The sequence below is a fragment of the Malurus melanocephalus genome, unplaced genomic scaffold, assembly GCF_030028575.1.
Source record: "Malurus melanocephalus ecotype Western Australia unplaced genomic scaffold, MMel_1.1 scaffold_654, whole genome shotgun sequence".
Taxonomy (NCBI): domain Eukaryota; kingdom Metazoa; phylum Chordata; class Aves; order Passeriformes; family Maluridae; genus Malurus; species Malurus melanocephalus.
The window spans coordinates 13,002-35,034 of NW_026623886.1; the positions used below are offsets into that span (position 1 = coordinate 13,002).

The 22,033-nt window shown below is 57.3% G+C and overlaps 1 protein-coding gene across 1 annotated transcript; it reads left to right on the forward strand.

Moving 5' to 3' along the window:
* Nucleotides 1-5,674: 5,674 nt before the first annotated feature.
* On the forward strand, nt 5,675-21,430 carry LOC130583982 (ankyrin repeat and fibronectin type-III domain-containing protein 1-like). The gene is made up of 18 exons (XM_057383703.1): nt 5,675-5,883; nt 6,203-6,410; nt 6,710-6,904; nt 7,141-7,254; nt 7,809-7,906; nt 9,356-9,446; nt 11,203-11,310; nt 11,541-11,640; nt 12,102-12,234; nt 13,217-13,336; nt 13,651-13,866; nt 14,156-14,322; nt 14,716-14,866; nt 15,457-15,625; nt 15,878-16,044; nt 16,851-17,061; nt 17,281-17,951; nt 20,021-21,430. The coding sequence occupies exons 1-18, from the start codon at nt 5,698-5,700 to the stop codon at nt 20,306-20,308; spliced, it is 3,393 nt and encodes a 1,130-aa protein (XP_057239686.1). The 5' UTR covers nt 5,675-5,697; the 3' UTR covers nt 20,309-21,430.
* The last annotated feature ends 603 nt before the right edge of the window (nt 21,431-22,033 follow it).

Here is a 22,033-nt window from a genome sequence, read left to right on the forward strand (position 1 = left end):
GCTGTGCCAGACCAGGGGATGGGGCTGTGCCACAGCTGACCCTGTGGTGTGGGATGTCCTGTCTCCAGCCTGTGTGAGTCCCTTCGGCCATGGCTGAGTGAGGGCTTGACCCAGGGGATCCTTGCCCTGCACTCCCRGCACAAGTGTTCCCCAAGGGATGCAAAAGCCTCCTGGTTTGGGGAATCGCCTGGATGGTGCAGGGGGAATGCTCCAAGGGGGAATTCTCTGAGGGGTAATTTTCTGAGGGGGAATGCTCTTAGCAGGAATGCTCTGAAGGGGAATGCTCTGAGGAGAAATGCTCCTCTTCATCCCCTGCAGAGGTGCAAGGCACTCGGCACTGCTGGATATTGCAGATCTCACCCAAGATGTGTGTTTCATTTGGGCACCGAGCTGCTGGGAGTCAGCTTTCCACTCCAGAGCCATACCAGGGTGGGCTGTGTCTTGTGCCACCRTGGGCCATGAGCTCCTCAGGCAGGACAGACACACCATGGTGTGATGGCAYGGAGATGATGTGCAGCCATTGATGCTCGGGGGTTCTGCACCRGCCCAAGGGCCTGGCACCACACTGAGCATTGGGCTCTAACAGCACTGGGCTGCTGGAGCTCCAACAAAAATGTYCTGGCAGGAGCAGCATCTATATAAGTTAGTTGTTATTGCTAAACAAAAGAGGCATGCTCGCTTCGGCTCCACTCAAAACAAAACCCAGCGGGTTTGCCAAGTGGGGAAAAAAGAGAAAAGCTGGAGGAAACAAACAAACAAAGTCTGCTTTGGTGCCTTTCCCCCGACCCAGGTTTCAATAAGCAAGTGCTTTTTCTAGGCACGCAGATATTTCCGTGGGGAAGGAGCATTTTGCTCCTTGTCTGCATGTCCAGGTCACTGCACAGCACCTAAATGCCTTGGTGGTCTGCACAGCCYGGGATGGGAAACTGCTGTGCCTGCTGCTCCATGAACCCTGCTGACTCACAGGGATGCTAATCATGGCATTTGGTCCTAGTTTTGAGCGTGCTTTCTGGTGGCTTTTGAAATCCCACTCTTTGGAAGGGCTCCCTTACTCATGTCCCATTTTTAATTCATCATCTATTTTGCCAGTCATGAAAAATTGCTCATACTTGGGGCAAAAAGAGTGGAAAATGCAAGTGCATGAGCTCCTCTCCATGCCAGACATGGCACTTCTGGTTCCTGTCCCCATAGGTGCAGAGGAGCTGCTCGAGTGTTGCTGTCCAAGTGTCTGCAGCCAGAGCTGTGAATTCCAGCTGCAAGGGGTGAGCGTGACCCCTGTGGGTCAGGCTGAGTGTGCTCAGGTGTGCCACAGACCTCTCACACTCGGATTTCTCTCTCAGGGAACACCTACATGTTGATCTTGCCCCTGGATCTCGTAGGATCACACAACCATGGAACAGCTCAGGTTGGAAGGGACCTTAAATCCCATSCAGTGCCATGCCCTGCCATGTGCAGGGACACCTTCCACTGTCCCAGGCTGCTCCAGCCTGACCTTGGACACTTCCAGGGATCCAGGGGCAGCCACATCTTCTCTGGGCACTCTGTGCCAGGGCTTCCCCACACTCATCATAAAAGAATTTCTTCCTTATGCCCAGCCTGGTGACTGGTGTGAAGGATGGTCATTCCCTGCCTGTCCAGGTACCTGCTGGGTTTGGTCTGGGCAGGGCTTTCCAGCCAGCCTGGATTCTGTCATRGGCCAGAGCACTCGGGTCTGTTAGGGACTGGTTCCCAGCTGGAGACTCAGAGGGGCTACGCCCTTCAACAAAATGCACTTAAAATAAAGGAATTGCAACAATTATTAAAACTTTTTACTGGGCCAAGATCTGCAGTGTTGGAAACATTAACATTCAGAATATCCACAAACCACATTATAAACTGCCCAGGGGATTTGCTTGTGTTTGATGCAGGAGGAGGGAAAAAATGAAGGTGCCTTGTGCTCATCCATCCTCATGTGCTTTAAAATAAAAACCACCTCTATTACATTGGTTTCCTGAGATAGAATCATAGAATCACTAAGGTTGGAARAGACATTTAAGATCATAAATTCCAACAATTAACCCAGCAYTGCCAAGGCCACCACTAAACAATGTCCCCAAGTGTCACATCCATGCAGCTTTTAAATCCCTCAAGGGATGGTGACTCCACTGCTGCCCTGGGCAGCCTGAGCCAGTTCCTGACTGCCGTTTCCATGAAAAAATTGTTGCAATATCCAACCTAAATCTCCCCTGATGGAACTTGAGGCCGTTTCCCCTTTGTCCTGTCCCTGTTCCCTTGGAGCAGAGCCCGACCCCCCCGGCTGCCCCCTCCTGTCAGGGGGTTGTTCAGAGCCACAAGATCCCCAAGAGCCTCCTTTGCTCCAGGCTGAGCCCCTTTCCCAGCTCCCTCAGCTGCTCCTGGGGCTCCAGCCCCTTCCCCAGCTCCATTCCCTGCCCTGGATACACTCCAGCCCCTCAAGGGTTTTTCTTGTCATGAGAGGCCCAGGACTGTCCCCAATGGATCTGACCAGCCCCAGCACATCCTTTCACAGAGCCTCAGCCTCTTCCATGGGGAGGGCAGTGGAGTTTGCTGGTGTGGGGCTTTATGGCAGTGCAAACTTGATGTCCATATTGCCTCCCTGATGGTCCCAAACACCTCCCATGGCCACAGAGCTGAACTGCTGGGGTGGGTAAAGCACATGCCCCCTGCTTGCAGACAATAGTTAGCAACAAGAACCGATTCTGGTTGGGATAGATTGAGTTTGGCTGCACTGAGACTCTACAGGCAGAGGAGGTGGGATCTCCTCCCTCACCTCCCTGCAGGATGGGACTCTGCCTTGGGTGAGCTGGTGTTGGCTGGTCATCCCCTGAGGGCAGGACATCTGTGGGTGTTGTTTTCAGTTATCACTTGCTCCAGGGAAAAGTTTAGCTCTAGATAAATCAAGACCATTTCACTGAGTCCAGATGACTCATAACCACAGGGCAGGAAACTCTTTTATCTCAAGGGCAGCCAGTTTAATATACATTTGATGTTCACTCCTGAGCACTGAATAATTTCCATCTCTTTACTGCTCATTGAAAGCAAATTAGAGGAGGGAAAATGGAGAAATTTTTCTGTATCTCTGTTTCTGCCACCTCTGAGAGAGCTTCCTCCCAGGTGTGCAGTTTGACTGCACTGGGTCATTTGCTATGTATTTTAATTGGCAGAAAAAAGGGCTTTTGCTCCAAAGCACCACTCCATTTTAAACCCTAATTCTGCAGGCACGGATGGAGCAGGGATCTGTTACAGGAGGGTCTGGTTCAGCCTCCATAGAGAGAAGAGCATTCCATGTGGGAGAGCACGGTTGCCTCCTTGGAAGAAGGGGAATGAGGCATCTTGTTGATGAGCCTGCTGAAAGAGCCACCTTCACCTCTGAGCACCAGCTGGGGGTAGAGAGAGGAGGATTTGGGCAGCAGTGAACTCTTAAACATGAGAGAAAGGGCAAGGTTTTGCTGGAGAACCTCTCGAATCAGTTCTCTTTCCTAAATATGCCAGGCAGCGCTTTGCATCTCAGGCTGTGCCCTCCTGTCTGCGTCCTCGTGCCAGAACAGCTCTGCCTGCTGGGGCCCAGCCGGCTCTGTTCTCATCTCTGTGTGCCAGGGCCAGCAGAGCTGTGCTGCTGCTTCACCCCTGTGCTCAGGGCGATGCTGCACTGCCCTGCAGGAGGCTGGGTGTACTCGGGGTGAGCCCTGGGCAGGAGCAGCCTCTGGAGCTGCCGTCCCTGGAGCTGCTCCCTGCCCGGGATGACACACGGGGTGAGGGCTCCATGCCCAGGGCCAGGCAGCTCCTGGACAGCCCAGGCTGGTTTTTCATCTCTTCCTTGCCTTGCGCAGGTCTCTCCCACCATGGTGATGCCCTCCTGGGTGCTGATCCCTTCCACCCCACCAGAAGCAGCAGGACTCTGCTGCCCAGACCTCGCCCACTCCCACGTGGCTGCTCAGTGGTATTTTGCCACCTGAAGTGATAAAACACTTGTCTGCTTTTGCAAATGAACCTTTGGTTGGTGTGGTTGGTGCTTGGTGTCTGATCCACGAAGCCCTGTGTTCAGACAATGTCCATTCCTGGAGAAACCCAAGGCAGCAACTTGACACCGTGGCTTGGGCCAACTGGAGACCTCTTAAATCCACAGGCTGAAGCTGGTGAGGTGAATGATTGCCAGGAGCCAACCCCCACAACATTTTCCACCCTAAATATTACAGTAATAAAAGGTAAAATCATTAAGGTCCTTCTGCAGCCCACTGTGCCTTGTCTGAAAAGAGGACGAGGAGGAGCACAGAGCAACGTTGTTATTAATATCCTGTCTCCTGATGATGGCTTTATAAACATCCTCACCRCAGGCAGAGCCTCGCTGGAGTGATTTGGCATGACCTTCAGCCAAATGCCACGCTTTTATCACTCTTGATATTTAACCAATAAAGCAGGGAAGACCTTGCCCCTAAATATCTGACCTTATACACAGGGGATTGGAGTAGAAACTGAGAAAAACTGTGTGAAGTGTGGTCACGCTAAACCCTCATTAGAGCTGGTGCTCCTCTCTGGGAACTGTGCCAGGGCTCTGGCAAGAAGGGGATCAGATGTCTGACACAGTGGAAACCCTCTGTGCTGTACGGGATGACTCACGGGAAAATGCCCCACACAGCAACGAGGCCACGCTCACACCAAAGCTGGGGATTTTGCCTGGTGGGATGGAGTCTTGATGGAGACAGGGGATCCTGGCTGCAGGGAGAGGGACAGCTCCCACTCTGGGGAGCCCCGAAAAGACACCAACTTTCACTGGGTCTTGTAGATWTTGAAAGTAAGAACTAAGATCATGTCCCAATGGCAGGGCATTGGAACTAGATGATCTTCAAGGTCCCTTCCAACCCAAACCAGTCTATGATTCTGTAATTGGAGAGGAGAAAAGGTTTTGTGGGTTGATGGATGGAGAAGTGAGGAGAAGTTGTGAAGCCTGGATCTCTCTGTGAGCAGGAGTCTGGGGGCACTGATCTCCATCAGCACCTGGCATGTCATCAGAAATTAACTTTTGTCTGTTTGCCRCTCCCACTTCACTTCCAGTGGGGAATAACAACCCTGAGAAAAGTCATGTACAAAAAAGGGCTGAGGGGTGGTGACAAATGCAAGACACAGGTTCCTGTGGACRGGGGAGTGTGGAGGGGGTGCACGATGCCATCCCAAGCCAACGGGATGGACAGCACTCATCCAGCACAGGGCTGGGGGCTGCCTCTGCTGCTGAGGAGGTCTGGCATCCCTGGATGGGGCAGCCCATCTCTGTAGGAGCTGGGTGGAGGAAGGAGGCCGGGCATGTGGAGAGCTTGCCCTGGGGAGATGGACCCAGAGCAGTTGCAGAGCTGAGCAAAYTCAGGTTGCTTTGGGCATCCCAGCTTGGGACTGGAAGGAAATGTCTTACCTGCAGRGATCATAGGAGCCCCTTGGCACCTCTGCAGGGCCTGCAGCAGTGGTGGGGAGGAGGAACAGATGTGCCTTCGCTGGTAACAGATGGATGGGGGCATTGCTGGCACCAGCACCCACCTGGAAGCCACTCACATCGGTGCTGCCCAGGGGTGCTCTGGCTCTCCCGATTCCTGTCTTGCTCCTGACACTACAGATGTGCCTCTGCTTTTCTGGCACATCCTCCATGCCACTTTTCCCTCCCGGCTTTTTCCCAGGTCATCCTCCCCTAAAATGACGCAGCAGATGCGGGACCTGCAGCTGGCACAGGCCAGGAAGCCACCGGGCCCTTCCTCACCAAACGCTGCCAAGAGGCTCTACCGAAACCTGTCAGGGAAATTCCGTGTCAACTACACCTCCTTCGACGAGGGCAGCCTGGTGGGGCGGGGAGAGAAGGAGAAGCTCCGCAAATCCTACCTGGTCAGTGTCTGCCAGCTCCATCCAGGTGGAGCAGAGGGTTCCTGGGGGATGAGGGTCTGTGTGGGTGATGCTGGGACCTGGGTGGGAGCACAAGAGTGTGTTCAGTGAAGCCRGAGCACACTCAAAGCTGGATCTGGTCCAGGTGTTTGTTTGGCATCATCCAGATGTGCCTGCAAAGAGCTGATGCTCTCAAGGCCCCGGAACCAGGGCACCCTCTCTTGGACTGGGTTCATTGGGTGCTGCTGAGGGGACAGGGTGTCTGTTGGGATGGAGGAGGGTGCCTTGTGCTCAGCCCACTTGTATTTCTCCTTTCACCCAGTTCCAGAGCAATGCTGCCCTCTTTGAGGCCGTGGAGCTGCAGGACCTTGACAGGGTGCAGGAGCTGCTGAAGCAGTACAGCCCTGAAGAGCTGGACCTCAACACCCCCAACAGTGAGGGGCTCCTGCCCCTSGACATTGCCATCATGACCAACAATGCTCCCATTGCCAGGGCCCTGCTGCAGGCAGGAGCCAAGGAGAGTCCACACTGTGAGTTGGGACCGGGAGCTGTGCTCTTCCCATCTCCTGGCTCTCCAGCCTGGTGGAGCAGGGCACCACAGGCCTTGGGTGTGGGTGGGGAGGTGATCACTGGGCTGTGGGAGACTTGTGCAGGCTGCAGCGGGGCTCCATCGGAGCCGTGCATCCAAGCRGAGCCCAGGACTGGGACAAGGTGGGGAAGATGGGGGTTCAGCGTGGGGGATTCATGGCCAGGAGAGCCAGAGCCTGCCCTAACCASCTTCTCTTCCCTCCCCTCCTGGGCCCCATGGGCATGCCCACCCGCCCCACAGTCGTGAGCCTGGAGAGCCGCTCGCTGCACCTGTCCACGCTGGTGCGGGAGGCAGAGCAGCGCGTCAATGAGCTGATGGCGCAGGTGGTGAACGAGGCGCCCAACGCCGACTGCTCCGAGAAGGAGAAGCAGCTCAAGGCCTGGGAGTGGCGGTTCCGGCTTTACAAGCGCATGAAGGCAGGGTTTGAGCATGCCCGTGAGTGACTGCAGGAGGGCTGGGGGSTGTCCTTGCTCCAGGGGACAGAGCGGGGCCATGTGTGGCACCAGCACCCGTCACAGGAGCTCTGCTACCTTGTGGCCAGTGCTTGCACTGTGGGTGCGTGGAGGGGAGAACATGTTCCACTTGGGAACCAGGGAGGGGTCCAAGAGGGGCCCACGGGGGTTCAGAGTGACTGTCCTTGCTGTAGCAGCCCCTGCACTCTCTGTCCCCAGGAGTGCCAGATGCCCCCAGCAGTGTCCACCTCTCTGTGGCCAGCAGCTCCTCACTGCAGGTGACTTTCTGGGAGCCCTTGAGTGTCAACTCGGCCGTTGTCACCAAGTACAAAGGTAAGGACTGGGGTTCCTGCAGCAGGTGGGGTCACACAGTCACAGCAGGTGCCTGGAACCCCTTGCACTCCATGTCACCACACCACATGGGCAGTGCTGCCATGCCCCAGCCAGGCCACATTTGTGCTGGAGCACAGAAGAAGCCAGGACTGCCAGACAGCCACCCCCCAAATGCTCTGARCTGGACCAAACATTCTGCACCAAGGCAAAACTTGGGCTGCCACTTGTTTGCTGCCCCCTCATCCTGCACATTGGGACGACTTTGCAATCCTGCACCCCTCACCCCTTAAACCAGATGTTTTGGGCTTCTGGAGGAATTTCTTCCATGCCCCACTTCTGAACCACTAATTAAAGGTGCCGACCCTATCTGATGTGGCTCGGTGAGGGCAGCAGCTCCCCCTGACATTCCTCCCACTAGGAATCCCCCTTTTCTCTGCCTTTATTCTGCTGCATCCAGTCCCCCTGCAGCAGCTGTCTGTGTCGTGCTGCCCCAGCCCTGGTGGCCTGTCCCCATTCCAGGGCCACATGGCACCTCAGGGTCTCTCTCCTTACAGTGGAGTGGAGCTGCTCCCCCACGTTCTCGCCGCTGCTGGGAGAAGCTGTGATCGACAAGCTGAAGGACCTGCACTTCACCATCCAGGGACTGGTGTCGGTGAGCCACGGGGTGCTGGGGGGCTGCGTGTGGTGAGCCCGCAGCAGGGAAAAGCCACAGGCCATGGTGCAGCCCATGGGGAGGGGATCAGGCGCTGGCCCAGGCTGCCCAGGGCAGCAGWAGAGTCATCATGCCTGCAGATTTTCATAACACATGCATTTGGCATTTGGAGACATGGTTTAGTGGTGACAGTGGTTGGACTCGGTGATCTTAGACGCATTTTCCAACCTTAATGGATTCTTTCTTTCTACAATCATTCTGAGCAGGAACAATGGGATGTGCCATGCTGCGTGACATGGGCACAGCCTGGGCAGAGCCCAGAGCGTGGGGCTGGGAGAGGCATCCGTGTGTCCYSGCACRGCCRCAGCCTCTGACAGCAGGGAACCTCRCAGACAGGGTGCCTGGGSACTCTGCAGTGACAGGCAGAACAGGCCCATTCACGCGGTGCTTGATTTATCCTCTGTGCCCCACCCTGCTCCCAGCTCCACCCAGGCTCTTCCTGGGCAATCAGTCAGTGGCTGTTCCTCTGCCACCTGCATAGTCCAGCCCTTCTCAGCACCCGATGTCACTGACGGGGGACAGCCCCATCTCCATCTCCAGGAGCTTGGCAAGGTCACGGCTGGTGGGACTGTGGCTYCCTGCTGTTTTATCTCCTTGAGAACCGCAGGAGCCAGGCTGCCTATCAGCTGTCCCCTGGGCCAGCACCGGCGACGCAGGGACTGCAATGGGATGGAGCTCAGGATGGGAGCACAGGGAGATGCTGGGATTAGTGGGGTCACCCGTGCCAGGGGTAGGCAGGCAGGGAGCACTGACTCGAGGAGCAGAGAGCAAGCACCCTTGAGGTGAGAGGGGATGGCACAGCAGCAATGGCGAGCTCAGGAGCACTGTCAGGGCAGGAGCTGCCCTTGGTGCGGCAGGAGGGGTTCAAACGGAGCCTGGAGCAGCATTGCTGCCAGGAGCTGCTCCAAGCCCATCRATCACACTCTCAGAGCTGCTTCACGGGCTCCGGTCGCCTTCACAAGTGCCTGGAGGCCTGGCTACATCTGGCGGCTTGACTGGGCTTTAATCAGATGCTTTAATCACTGTCACTGTGCCATAAGCCTTTGACAGTGCTGGGCCAGCTCCCTGTCTCCAGAGGCTGGATTCTTACATGTCCCAGGGGATTGGCAGMACCCCAACCTACAGAAGCACTGAGTCTTTGGGGCTGCTCCCTCTCTGGCAGGGGGCATTTACAATGCCCAGTCCTTCCTCTGCATCCCCAAACCCATCCAGGGCCACAGGGATTCTCTGGTGTCTGATAGCAAGGGCTTTGCACAGATGGGGGTGTAGGAGCCAGTGACTGGGCTGTGGGCTCCCAGTTCYGTGCTCCTGGTGGTGTCATGGTGCAGTGGGCGTGGGGAGCCCTCCTTGCCTCACTGGGCTGTGCTGAGTGTGCTGCTCTCCTTGCAGGGCGTGGCGTACCACGTCCGTGTGTCTGCCTACAACATGAAGGGCTGGGGTCCCCCGCAAGCCTCGGTGCCCCCCTCTGCCATCCCTTCCAGTGAGTACCCACGGGAACCCTCCCATGGGAGCCAGCACAGGGTGGGGGGGGATGGGGCAGCTCCTTCAGGGATCCCTCTCAACTGCTGGGATGGGAGTGAGAGGGATGGACCCAGGGGCAGAGGCAGAATTTGGGGTCTCAGGCCTGGCAGGGAAGCTGTGCCTGGAGGTCTMCAGCCAACAGGTGCTTTTTCCAAATAGCAATTTTTCAGCCTTGAATTCTCCCTGCCATGCAGGAAAGGCTGAGCCATTTCAGGCCACCTGGATCAGCTCATCCCAAGGAGGAAGCCAGGAGGTGGCTAAGGGCCAGGACTCGGAGTGTCCCAGTCCTGGGTGGCAGTGGGTTCCCACTTGGTGCCACCACACAGTCTCCCATCCAGCCCAGACCCAAGGWCCTGCATTCGCTGGCATCAAGCTGGGATGGGAGTCACAAGCCCCAACAGAGACCAGCTCTGGGCTTGTCAGCACTGTCTTCCCCATGCTGGCCCCAGGAAAAGTGTCAGCAGCTMCCCAATGTCACACAAAGCACCCCAAGGTGCTGGGTGGAGAAGGGCCAGGRGAACTGACCTGGAAAGGAGCAGCCCAAAGCATGAAGTTCAGGGCTGAGTGTGTTCCAGAATGGCCTCTGCCACTTGTCACCAGTCCCAAAACAGGTCCCTGTGTGGTGTCCCATGCGATTAGTGCTGTGAATGAGTAAGGAGYAGCCCCATGGGAGGCTGAGCTTGTCCCAGGGATCAGGCCATGGATGCACACCCCGTACCACCACGGTGCAGCCATCCAGGGCACCAGGGACAGGTGGAGGTGAGCAGTGATGGGTCAGCCATGTGCAGCATCTTGCACAGCTCTGGCTGCAGATCCACAGAGCACTGAAATCATCAAAAATCCATTTGCATGCTAGGAAAGCACATGGCAAGGGCACAGAACTGCACTGCCCTGGCTTTATCATGTCCCTGTCATGTTTGCACCCAATTTAAAGCCCATTTGCCACCTCATGCAGGTCACATTCCCTGTGACCGAGATCCAGGTGGTATTAATTGAGTGTGGCTGAAGTGAATCAGACAGGAGTGGGGTTTATTTATTTTTATCGCCACTAATATTTCTCCCTTCAGCAGAGATCCTGCCCTGGCCCAGCAGAATATAGTCAGGCACCTCCCTGGGTGTTTTTAAAGCTACTAAAAATAGCGTCAAGTTCCAGCCAAAGTTAACAGAGCTGAACTTTCCATGGAAAACAGCAGTGGGCAGGACACAGGGGGTGTTTAAAGCAATCAATACAAAGTTGAGGGAGAAGAGCCGGCAGGTCCCCAGCCCTGCAGCCCTGCTCATGGTCCTGCTGCCGTCCCGCAGTGGGTGGAGCTGGCTGCAGTTTATTTATGTGTTTGCCGAGGTGAGCCCAGCTCCCAGTGCTCATCCGGACTGACTGGGGAAGACCTGGAGGAAGACACTGGAAAGAATTTTATTTTTTAAGGCCAGTGAATGTGGCAGCAACAGACAGAACCTTGTTCCTTCCCTCTGCTGTGTCCCTGCCATGCTGTGGGGAGGCCAGTGGCCTCAGGGTGCTGAGCAGAGCTGGGTGTTCCTGGGAAGACTGGCACAAAATGGGGAATCTCCCAATGCCCAGCACACCCAGAGGTGCCCAGCACCCTCAAATGCTGCCRTGCTGTGGCATGGGGGGACACCCAGATGATGTGGGAGGAGGGGATGGGAACCCCTTTCCCCCATGCCAAGGGGTGCAGGGTGATGCTGCTCTGTCCCCACAGACTGGCGGGAGTACGATGGCCGGGCCCCACGGCGCAGGGGACAGGCTGAAGCTCTGGACCATCTGCTGGGCCAGGTGAAGACCGTCCACCAGCACTGCGTGTGCCACGGTGAGTCCATGGATCAGTGCTCCAGAGAGGCTGGGCTGGGGGGTCCAGCTGAGTCCTCCAGGGTTGTGGTGGGATCCACAGGGCCGGGGTGGTGCCAGGAATAGGGCAGTGCCACGGATGAGCGATGCAGGGAGACAGCTCGGGCAGTGGGACCTCAGCAGACCCTTCCCAATGGGTTGGCGTCAGCACTTCATCTGCTGCTGCAGCATCCTCTGCTCTCTGCTCCACAGAGCCCTGCAAGAACCAACCCCAGAGCAGAAAGCACTCAGTCTCCAAGAGCCTCAAGCACCTCTTCCATCCTGGCAGCAAGTTTCTCAAGACGCTGAAGCGGTGAGAGGCTGGTACACGGGGTGCAGAGCCACCCGTCCCAGAGCTGTGCCTCAGACTGGGGGCTGGGGGTGCCCAGAGTGGGGTCAGCACCTGCAGCAAGCTGCTGGTGGCAGTGGAGGTGGGTCCCATGGCTCAAAGGTTCTCTTGGTGTCTCCATTCGGACTGGCCAAACTGTGCTGGTGCCCAGATTCCTGAACCACCTCTGAGGGTCACCTGGCACCCCAGCTCATCCAGACCCAGAGTGTCCCCTGTGCAGGGGGTYATTGGCCATGGTCTCTGCTGTGCCAGGCCGGGTTCCTCTTCCTGCTCCCATACCAGCCACAAACCTCTCTGCCACGGGCTGTTGGAGACAAGKGGACACCTGGGCCAGGGCATCTCGTGTCCCCTCAGGAGAAAGACCCTTTGGGAGATGGAGCTGGCAGCTGGGAGTGATCCTGAAGTCTGTCTTTCCCCCCATGCAGGGGCCTCTATCTGGCAGCCATCTTCTATAAGGACGACAAYATCCTGGTGACCCACGAAGACCAGATCCCCGTGGTGGAGATTGATGACACCTACTCCTGCCTGCTCATGCAGGATTTCCTCTGGTTCACCAAGGTGGGTGGCCCAGGGACCCTGTGCCAGGGCAGAGAGCCCAGAGGGCCAGGGTGACACAGGCACCAGCACTGCCCCTTCAGCCTGRGGCTTGGCAGGACAGGCAGCCCGTGGATTACCTGTTTGCTGGGGTTCAGCATGGACCAGGAAACTTCCAAGGAATGGCACTTCATCCTAGGCCCTGGAAGCCCAAAGATAGGTGACAGAGTGGTGCCACACTGGCAGGCTGTGTGCCAGGACAGGTGGCACTGCCTCTCCACAGGATGTCAGTGGACTGCTTCCCCTCAGCATCCTGCCACGGCACCTTCCCCTGCTGTGGGATGCACAGGGAGCTGCTGCCAGCTCCTCTACCGTCAGCAGGCTTAGCGAGAGGGCATGTGGGCAGCTCAGGGCCAAAGTAGTTTGCTGGGTAGTCCTTAACTACTGATGGAGAGTGCTTTCTTCTCCCTCCCCACCTTGGCTACTTTTATTCAAACTCRAGGTTTCAGTCCTAGATAAAGATGGATGTCTGAGTGGACATTTCATGGGCCCCAGAGGCATCTCAGGGTGCCCGTGGCACAGGGATTTATTGGCACCACTACTGAGATATTTTCCCAAGCACATTCCTAACCCAGCTCAAACAGAGATGCAGASAGATGTCCCCAAAACCCCCTAGTGTGACCCGGCTGCAGCAGCGGTGACACCCTTTGGGGATGTCCCCAAAACCCCTCGGTATGACCCAGCTGCAGCAGCGGTGACACCCTTTGGGGATGTTCCCAAAACCCCTCGGTATGACCCAGCTGCAGCAGCGGTGACACCCTTTGGGGATGTCCCCAAAACCCCTCGGTATGACCCAGCTGCAGCAGCGGTGACACCCTTTGGGGATGTCCCCAAAACCCCTCGGTATGACCCAGCTGCAGCAGCGGTGACACCCTTTGGGGATGTCCCCAAAACCCCTCGGTATGATCCAGCTGCAGCAGCAGTGACACCCTTTTGGTGTGTGCAGGTGTCATGCATGTGGGACGAGATCCTGTGGCTGCGGCAGTGTGTCACCGTGTCCCAGTCCTCCTGCTCCTGCATCCTGCAGACACGCTTCAAGATGCTGCTGGCCATCTCGCAGATGCAGGTGAGAGTCAGCCTAGCTGGGGGAGGGACACTGGGGGCTTGGCTCCCTTGGGAGCAGCACACGGATGYGTCACAGACAGGACAAGCCCAGGATCTGCCAGCCACAGTCCATGGCAGAACTCTGGCCATGGGACAGTGAGGTGCCAGGTGTCATGGTAGTCTCATGCCAGGGGGCTGGGGACCATCAGGGTGCTTTGATGGCCAGACTGGTTTCCAGCAGGCAGCTGCAGACACATCCCAGCTGCCCAGACCCACTGTGCTTCAGGATGTCCCCTGACCCTCTGCTTTCCCCTTTCCTCCCACCCCATCACACAGGGGCTGCTGGGCATCCAGGACCTGGGGCAGGTCTTCTTCGAGCCTGTCAAAGACAAACAGGGCAACATCCTSATCGTCACCCTGAAGGAGGTGAAGACCAACCAGACCTTCGAGAGTGTCCGCTGGGTTCCCATTTGCAAGCTGCAGAGCAGCCGCAAGTCTGTGTCCTCGCCGGAGGAGCCCAGCGCTCTGGACATGCTGCTCATCTCCATCCAGGTGTGTGTTGGGATTGCAGGGGGCTCCCCTGGCACCACCAGTGCTCCCTGCTCCCCCTCGGCCTGGAAAWGTCATGGCAGAGCCACCAGGGGTTCAGTCCTGGCTGCAGACAGAGGGGGAACAGAGCCCAGCCTGCCCCCACAAACACAGTTGTTTCAAGGGGAAGGCATCAGGTTGGTGCCAGGTTCACCCYGGCAGCATAGGCCTGTCTTGCTGTGCCCTCCCCTTCTCCAGCTGGGCTGGCTGTGCCACGGCATCAGCATGAGCCCAGCAGTGCCTCTGTCCCCAGGACAAGCTGTCTTACCACCAGCAGAGCAGCCGAGCCCTCTCCCCAGGCCTCTACCTGGGCTACCTGAAGCTGTGCAGCGCCGTGGATCAGATCCGAGTGCTGGTGCCAGAGCGACGCCCCAACATCCTGTGCCACGTCAAGATTCGCTCCAACCCCAACATCTCCAGGTGGGATTTGTGGGGCTGCTCAGCTGGCTGCTCTGTCCCACCCAGCCTAACAGCAACACCCATCACCTCCTGCTTCAGCAGCAGTGTCAAATTCCCTCTTATCCCTACCATGACACGCACTCAAGCACAGGGTGGGATTGTTGGGGTGTCCTGTTGGGGTCAGGAGTTGAACTCGACAGTCCTTATGGGTCCCATCCAGCTTGGGATATTCTGTGATTCTGATTCAGCCTGGAGCAAACCAAGTTCCCTCTCTGCCTCCACTTCTCCCACATCTCTGGGGACGCTGCACTACCTGGGAGAGGAACAGCCATGCAAGCACAGCTGTCATAGCAATTGTGTCCAGGTCCACCCAAGTTGCTCCCTCCTTCACCTGTCTATCTCTGGCCTTCCCAGGGAGGAGTGGGAGTGGCTGCAGAAGATGACCAGTGTGGAGGAGCCTGTTCCCACAGAGCCAGAGGCTGACACGTCCCAGAATCCCTTGTTTCAGCAGCTCCAAGTGGCCATCAAGGAGCTGATGACCCTGGTGAACATCCCGTTGCAAGAGGTAGAGGCAGTAGCCAAGGTGTGAGGCAGAGGGAGGGGACGGGGCTGTGAGCATGGTGCTGGTGRCTGCAGCGGGCAGGGAATTGYGGCCCCASGCCCTCCTTGGAGGCTGGAGCACCCWGGAGATTTTAGTCCTGGCAAACAGAAGGGGAGTGGTGGATCTGCTTGTTTAGGGGCAGTGCCCACTGGAACTGTTTGTCCTCAGTCAATGTACCCCCAAAGCAGGGATGGTGAATCTGGGTTTACTACTGCTGCCACATGGTTTGGTCCTGAGCAGCATGAGACCAGCTCACTGTGCCCCTCTAAAGCAGGCTGGTCCCTGGCCAGTGCTGGGCTGGAGCTGCAGCACCTGGTGCCAGACTGCACGGGGAGAAACCCTCCTCCATCATGCTAGCTATGGGCTGGGAAGGAACCCACCAGTGCCAGGCATGTGCTTGTGGCCGGGAAGCTGGGAGGGAACCTCCCTGCACATCACTGTGCCATTGCTGGTGGCACTTCTCTGACACCCTCCATGGTGACTTTCACCAGAAGTTTGGAGACTTCTGGGGAGAAATTAAAGAAGTGACAGTTACCTGCACTGTCTTCTTGCAGGCCAAAGATTTCCGTCTGTACAGCCAAGAGGTGTTGGACTTTGGGGATCAGGTCTCCTTCCTGCTGCTGCTGCCTCCATCAGATGACGTCTGCACAGCTCCAGGCCAGAACAACCCCTACACCCCTCACTCCGGCTTCCTCACGCTGCCRCTGCAGATCTTCGAGCTCGGTGAGGAGAGGGAATGCCAAAACACAACCCTGCTGGTCCCCTTGTCCCCTGAGGCCTCCTGAGAGCTGGGCTGAGCAGTGGGATGAGCTGGAGTTCCCTGGAGGGGAGGGATGGAGGGGTGTACTGAGGGCTGTCTGGGTAGACTTGTGGACAGTGTTGTCTCCTCTTTGTGTTGGGAGATAGGAGGAACCTGTGGGCTCCCACATCAAGGCACCTGATGTTTTTCATCCCCCCCTCTTGTTTGCTCTCCAGTCCACTTCTTCACGTACGACCGGGAGTTCATCACTCAGTACTGCCAGGTGTCTGCCCTGCTGGAGCTGGAGTCACTCCTGTCCCAGCAGAGCCTCAGGGAGGCTTTCTCAGATGCCGAGCTCTCCACAGCCAAGCAGAGGCACCAGCAGGTTCAGGACTACATCCAGGTACAGGGTGGGAGCCACACTCCACAGTGCCCTRACCTGCCAGGATAGGCTGCCAGCAGCGTCTGCACCAGGGTTGCTCCCTGTTCTTGGTGCCCCAGGGGGTTTCTCTGATGTGGCTGCTGGGCAGCAGCAGGCTGGGCTTTTAGAAATTTGGGTTGGAACAGACACTGAAGCTCACCCAGTTCCACCTTCCGCCATCCCAGGTTGCTCCAAGTCCCATCCAGCCTGGCCTTGGACACTGCCAGGGATCCAGGGGCAGCCACAGCTTCTCTGGGCACCCTGTGCCAGGGCCTCCCCAACCTCACAAGGAACAATTCCTTCCCAATATCCCATCCATCCCTGCCCTCTGGCAGTGGGAAGCCATTCCCTGTGTCCTGTCCCTSCAKCCCTWGTCCCCAGTCCYTCTCCAGCTCTCCTGAAGCACCCTCAGGCACTGGAAAGGGCTCTGAGGTCTCTCTGGAGCATTCTCTTCTCCAGGCTGCCGTTGCTTTATCTAGCAACTTCTTACTGCAGTGCTGACAATAAAAATCCCAATGAGAGAGACGAAGACTYCTGCTCTGCACATCCCCTCCCTGCTAGAAAGGGGCCTGCAAGTGCATTTTGGGATGGACTTAGAACATAGCATCCTACACTACTCCTGTCCCCAGCACTCCTGCCTGAGAGCATTTTCCTGKCATTTCCCGGCTCAGGGATTCCCCCAGAGCTCTTGGGAGAGGTGTATGTAAAAAGCCCCTGTTCTGCCGTGGGGCTTTCCTGTTGCTGTCGTTTGCCGTGTGACAGGGCTCCTCCGTTTCCTCTGTTGGCAGCAAATGGAGGAGATCTGGCGAGAGATGCGCTGGATCATGGATGCCCTGCAGCACGCCCGCTACAAGCAGCCCTCCTGTGGGGTCTCTCTCAGCGGCTTCRTCAGCGAGGCGGCGGGGGCAGCGAAGGAGAAAACCCGATCCTCCTCGTCCCACCTCGAGTACCTTCCGTCRCCGGTGCCCTCGCCAGAGACCAGCCGCAAGCTCAACTCGGGTAAGGAGCCGGTTGTGCCCAGCTGGGGCGGGTCCGGGCCGCTGGCGCTCGGTCGGTCGGGGTGGCTGTCCCCGAGCTGGCACTGCGGGCAGGGCAGTGGGGCTCAGCCCGGGCACGACCCGCTCCGCCTGTGCCGCAGCAAGCGCAGCTCAGGGGTGCGACAAGAGGGCAAACCTCGGGCTCGGGCTGAGCCCCTCTCTGCCTCTCTCACCCTCGCAGACTCGCACGGGCTGTCGGATGAGGAAGGCTCYTCCGAGGTGTTCCTGGCCACCGACAGCGACTACGACTCGAGCCGGGCGCAGAGCCCGAAGGAGCTCGACCTGGTGTACTCCTCATCGGGGCCTGAGTGCTGCAGCCGGAGGGTCGCCCGTACCCTGCGTGACAGCGCCCCGGATGTCCTGCAGAGCCACGAGCTCAAGAGCCCAACCCCGCTGCCGCCACCGCCGGAGCAGCCCCAGCCGCCGCCAGAGCTTTACGACAGCGACTTTGTCCTGCCCAGCCGGCAGATTGAGCTGCTGCGCATCACGGAGAAGCGACAGGCATACTGCGTCCGGACCAGCAGCCTGGACTTCCCCAAGGCCCACTGCCCCTCCCCGAGAAAGTCGTGTCCCGGCTCTGTGGACAGCTCCCCGACGCAGAGCAGGACYGCGAGCCACTGTGGCCAGCTCAGACTGGCGGCTGGCTCCACACCCAGCCCCGAGCACCAGCGGGGTGGGCAGGGTTCTGAGCTSGTCTGCCGGACACGCTTGGATGAGTGGACTCAGAACTTGCTGGAGCAGGAGCCAGAGCAGCCCGGGGACTTGGCCGACCAAGGGAAGAAGCTGGGCTCTGTCACCTTGCAGGTCTGCCCTCAGTACGAAACGGGACTCTCCAAAGAGACCAGTGTCAAGGTACCGGAGCCTGCACCGGCTGGCCGAGCGGCTGTGCCGTGCCCAGAGGGACAGGGCTGGCAGGATGGGGATGTGGGCATCAGGGTTCCTGTGCCCCACTCCTGGCACTGCCCTCCCCATCCTCCACTGTCCCAGGGGTGAGGTTCCCTGGAGACCTACAGCACTGCTGCCTTGAATCCCTCTGTCCCTGCTGTAGGGATGAGGCTCCAGCAGTATGGGGCCTCTCCACAGTAGTGGTGGCCACTGTCACAGAAGTGCCACACGTAGTGGGTTTTGGGTACAAGGCGCTGGGGCTGAAGTTCATCTTTTGGTGTGTGCTTCAGCAGGTGACAGTAGGTTGGTGCCAGGCAGAGCAAAGGACACACTGASGGGTTTCCCTTGCTGTATCCTGTTGTTCAAACACACCATCCTCCCTGGCCAAAGTTCAGCCATCACCTCCTGCCCTGGCCATGCTCCTCCTACAGCCACCCCTTCCCAGGTCTGTGTTCCCTTCTCCACCCTTCTCCAGTTAGAGAAGGGAGAGCAGGAGCCTTTTGTCTCCAGCCCRTGGCAATTCCAGTGGCAGAACACACTCCAGTTCCATCTGGGGGAGCAGGCAGAGCTCCTTCCATGCTGCAGGCGTTGGGCTCTGCTGTGAGCTGCTGTTGAGCAGCTGTGTGTTCTGACTCCTCTCCATGAGGGCTTTGCTGTTGAGAGCTGACCCTCCCAGCTCTGTTCACTCACACCTGCTACACACTGGACATCCCCCATGGAGGACATCCCCCAACATGCGCATACTGGGCAGGTCCCCCTCTGGCTTTGTGGCCTCCTTTGGTCCCGTCCATTGAGATCCTTCCCCTGTAGAAATTTCCCTTCTGAGACATTCCTGGTGCCCAGGACTGAAGATGATGGAGCAGAAAATCATTAAATTGTGGACTGGTTTGGGTTGAAAGTGACCCTGAAGGAATGGCAGAGTAAGAACAAAGCCAACAGGCTGATGGGTTTATTGCTGGGGAAGTTTGATAGCCGGTGTCTCTGCATGCAGTGGAGACATCCTAGCAGATAGGACTCTGCCTTTCAGGATTGTTTTCCATTTGAGGAATGCCCATAGATTTCTATGGAGCTGAAGCGCAGCCCTCGAGTTCTTGGCGGGCTGCCCATGTGGCTTTTGAAGTTGCAAAGCTCTGGACACGCCTGCTTGAAAGCATTTTACGATGTTCTCCTCTAAGAAAGGCGAGTTCAAAGGCACGGCTCCTTGGCTGGTGTCAATCAGCTGAGCCCTGCCATGGCTGTACAGRGCTGGCAGCGCTCACATGGGCCCAGGGCTGGGACCACCCTGTCGAGRCAGCACTCCCGGCACTCCGCAAGCCATCACAGATGTGCCAAAGGAAACGTCGCCTTGCCCAGCTGAGGATGGATGYCCAGCCTTCAGGCCTTAGAAGCCAAGCAGTGGCTCCCAGCATTAGTAGCCAGGGCCCTGCAGAGCTCATTTTCTCSACAGGATTTGGGATTCAGAGGGCTGTCCCCAGGGAAGCAGAAGGCAAGGGTAGCTGTAGGTGGGAGAACCCCAAGCTTGTGAACGGGATGAAATTTAGTGCTGTGTCCCAAGGAGGCTTCAGTTCTAATTTAGCAGAGCTGTTGGGGTCCAGCTGGTCTGAGGGTCTTGTCCCTGCTCACAAGAAGGACTTCACACAGATTGCTCCATTGTAGCAGGAGCAGGGCAGGGACTGTCCCTGTCTGGCTGCAGGTGATGGGATGGTGGGRCAGCCTCAGCAGAGCTGTAGGTGACACATGCAAGATTTGAGTGGCAAGGGCTTGGAGAGAGCAGTGGAGGCAGGAGAGCAGTCCRTGAGTTTGGGCCCTGGCACACTGGGACACATTCTGGGCATTCCCTGGGCCTGGTGCACCCATGGCTCTGTGCCACACTGCTGTCACCTGCTCACAGGCACCACTGRGGTGGCCGTTCCTCCACCCTCATGGTTCCTCCATGCTGCATGCTGCATGTTCCTCCTCATTCCTCCTGCCTCTGGCCCCTGTTCCTCCTCATTCCTCCCCCTTACCATCCATCTCTTCCGCCTCTCTCTCTGCAGCTGCACATCACCAGCCAGACGCCCGCCAGGGAGGTGGTGAAGTTGGTGGTGCTGGAGATGAACAGCATTTCACGAGAYGTGCTGGGCTGCTCGGCCGCCATCTGCTATGGTGAGGAGCAGCTGGAGTGCTTTGGACTGGTGTTCGCCGCCGACGAGAGYGAGCAGTGGCTCCCGGATGAGTTCCTGCCTCTGTCCCTGCACAGCAGCCGGCCCGAGGGGCGGTTCTACGTGCGCATCAAGGAGACGTCCCCTCTGGTGCTCCAGTACGGGCCAGCCACCACTGTATGAGAGGAGGAGAGCCGCGGGACCATGCGGAGACCTCGGCTTCCAGAGAGCAGACAGCTCGTCTCTGATGCTTCCTTCTTCCACAGACACCCTCTCATCAGGCATCCRCGGGGTGGAATGGGATCATACTGGGCGGTGTGTTATTTGTGCTATTTTTTAATTTTTTTTTTTAACCAAAGAGACGTCGAGACTCAGTTTTTCTGAGTGGACAAGAGGAGGGTGGAGTGTGGAGACCTCAGAGYTCAGAAGGAATCTCTACAGGAATGGAATTTTTGAAAGTAAACATTTTAAGGAGAAAGAGTGGGGAGAGAGAGAGGAAAGTTATGACAAGAAGAAGCAGCAATACTTTTTTTCTCCCCTTTTTTTTCTGAAAAATCTTGTTTGGGATTCACTGAAGGCAAAGCCACAGAGGATTGCTGGGGAGGGCTGTGGTGTCAGTGAGGAGAGGGCAYGAGTCACAAGGACAATCCTGGTTTTCCTATCTGCCCTCCTTTCACTGCACCTGGAGAAATGATTCTTGCACATAGTTCTTGTAACAAAATTATATTATTTTTATTCTGCAAAAAGTCAACGATCCTTGTGCCAGAGCCACTGGAGGTGGTACAGGTGCAGACCCTTTGACGTGTGTCCGTGGCCCCCACGCAGCCAGCCCCCTGCACTTGCAGCCGTGCTGATACCACACTAGAGGTTTGCTATAGGGCATCTCCCGCAACTCCCTGGGCTTCTCCGTCCCCCTGGGTGMTGTTTTGTTCTGGTGATTGTGCTTCTCTTGTCTGTCTTACAGCATGACATTTTGTTAGCCCCTAGGTCTCCTGTTAACAAGGTTACTTTCCTGATCTCCCGTGGTCCATAGTAAAGGTGACTGCTGCTAACYGCATATCCCTTGTCCTTCTTGTGGCTCAGCGCGTGGCACTCGGTCATCCATCCCCCAAACCAGCCCTGATTCCAAGGGCTGCGCTCCTCTTTCCCAGGAATGTTTAGTGGGATRCTTTCCATGCTGTGAAGCGTTACCTTAACACACAAATCACACGTGTGGGAGTAAAGTACRAGTCAAAAATTCTCTTCTGCTCTTCATTTCTCTGTGAGGCAGTGAGATAAGCTTAGGCRAGCCAAGGCATCACTTCCACAGGGTGGCAGAACCCCAGGGCTGTGGGGCCCAGCGCCTTGGTGTGGTCCTGCAGCCTCCACTGAGGGAAGAACACCAGGAGAGGAGCAGGGCTGGCAGTGAGAGCACACAGCTGGGTCACAGCTGGCACAAACACCRCGGGCAAGGTGCCAGCCTGGCAGTCCTTGGCAAGGTGATGCTCCCGATGCCGATGCCCCTGCAGCAGCCACCTTGCTGCCCTTCTTGTGGCACAGAGGGGTCAGGGCTGGGCAGCAGCCCCCCTTGCTGGGTGCCAGGGTGCAGGAGGGGCTCTGTGGGCAGCCCCATGGGTTGGCTGTGGCTCGTTCCTCGCCTGGCAGCACACAGTGTAGCACGGGCAGGAGTACATCCCAGCACGAGCCCTTTTCCACCCCACGTCAGAGCCACTGCAGGGAGGGATGCTGTGCCAGCCCCTCAGCTGCTGCAAATCAACAGCACTGCATTGACGTCAGTGCAGGCATCGCCATGGGATGGGGAGGCGAGCTACAAAGGAACATCTTAAAAGGCACTTGTCCCATTTCCTCTCTCCTTTCCTTGTCTTCTGCCTCAACTTAAAACCAATCCCACTCTCCCAAGTCAAGGAA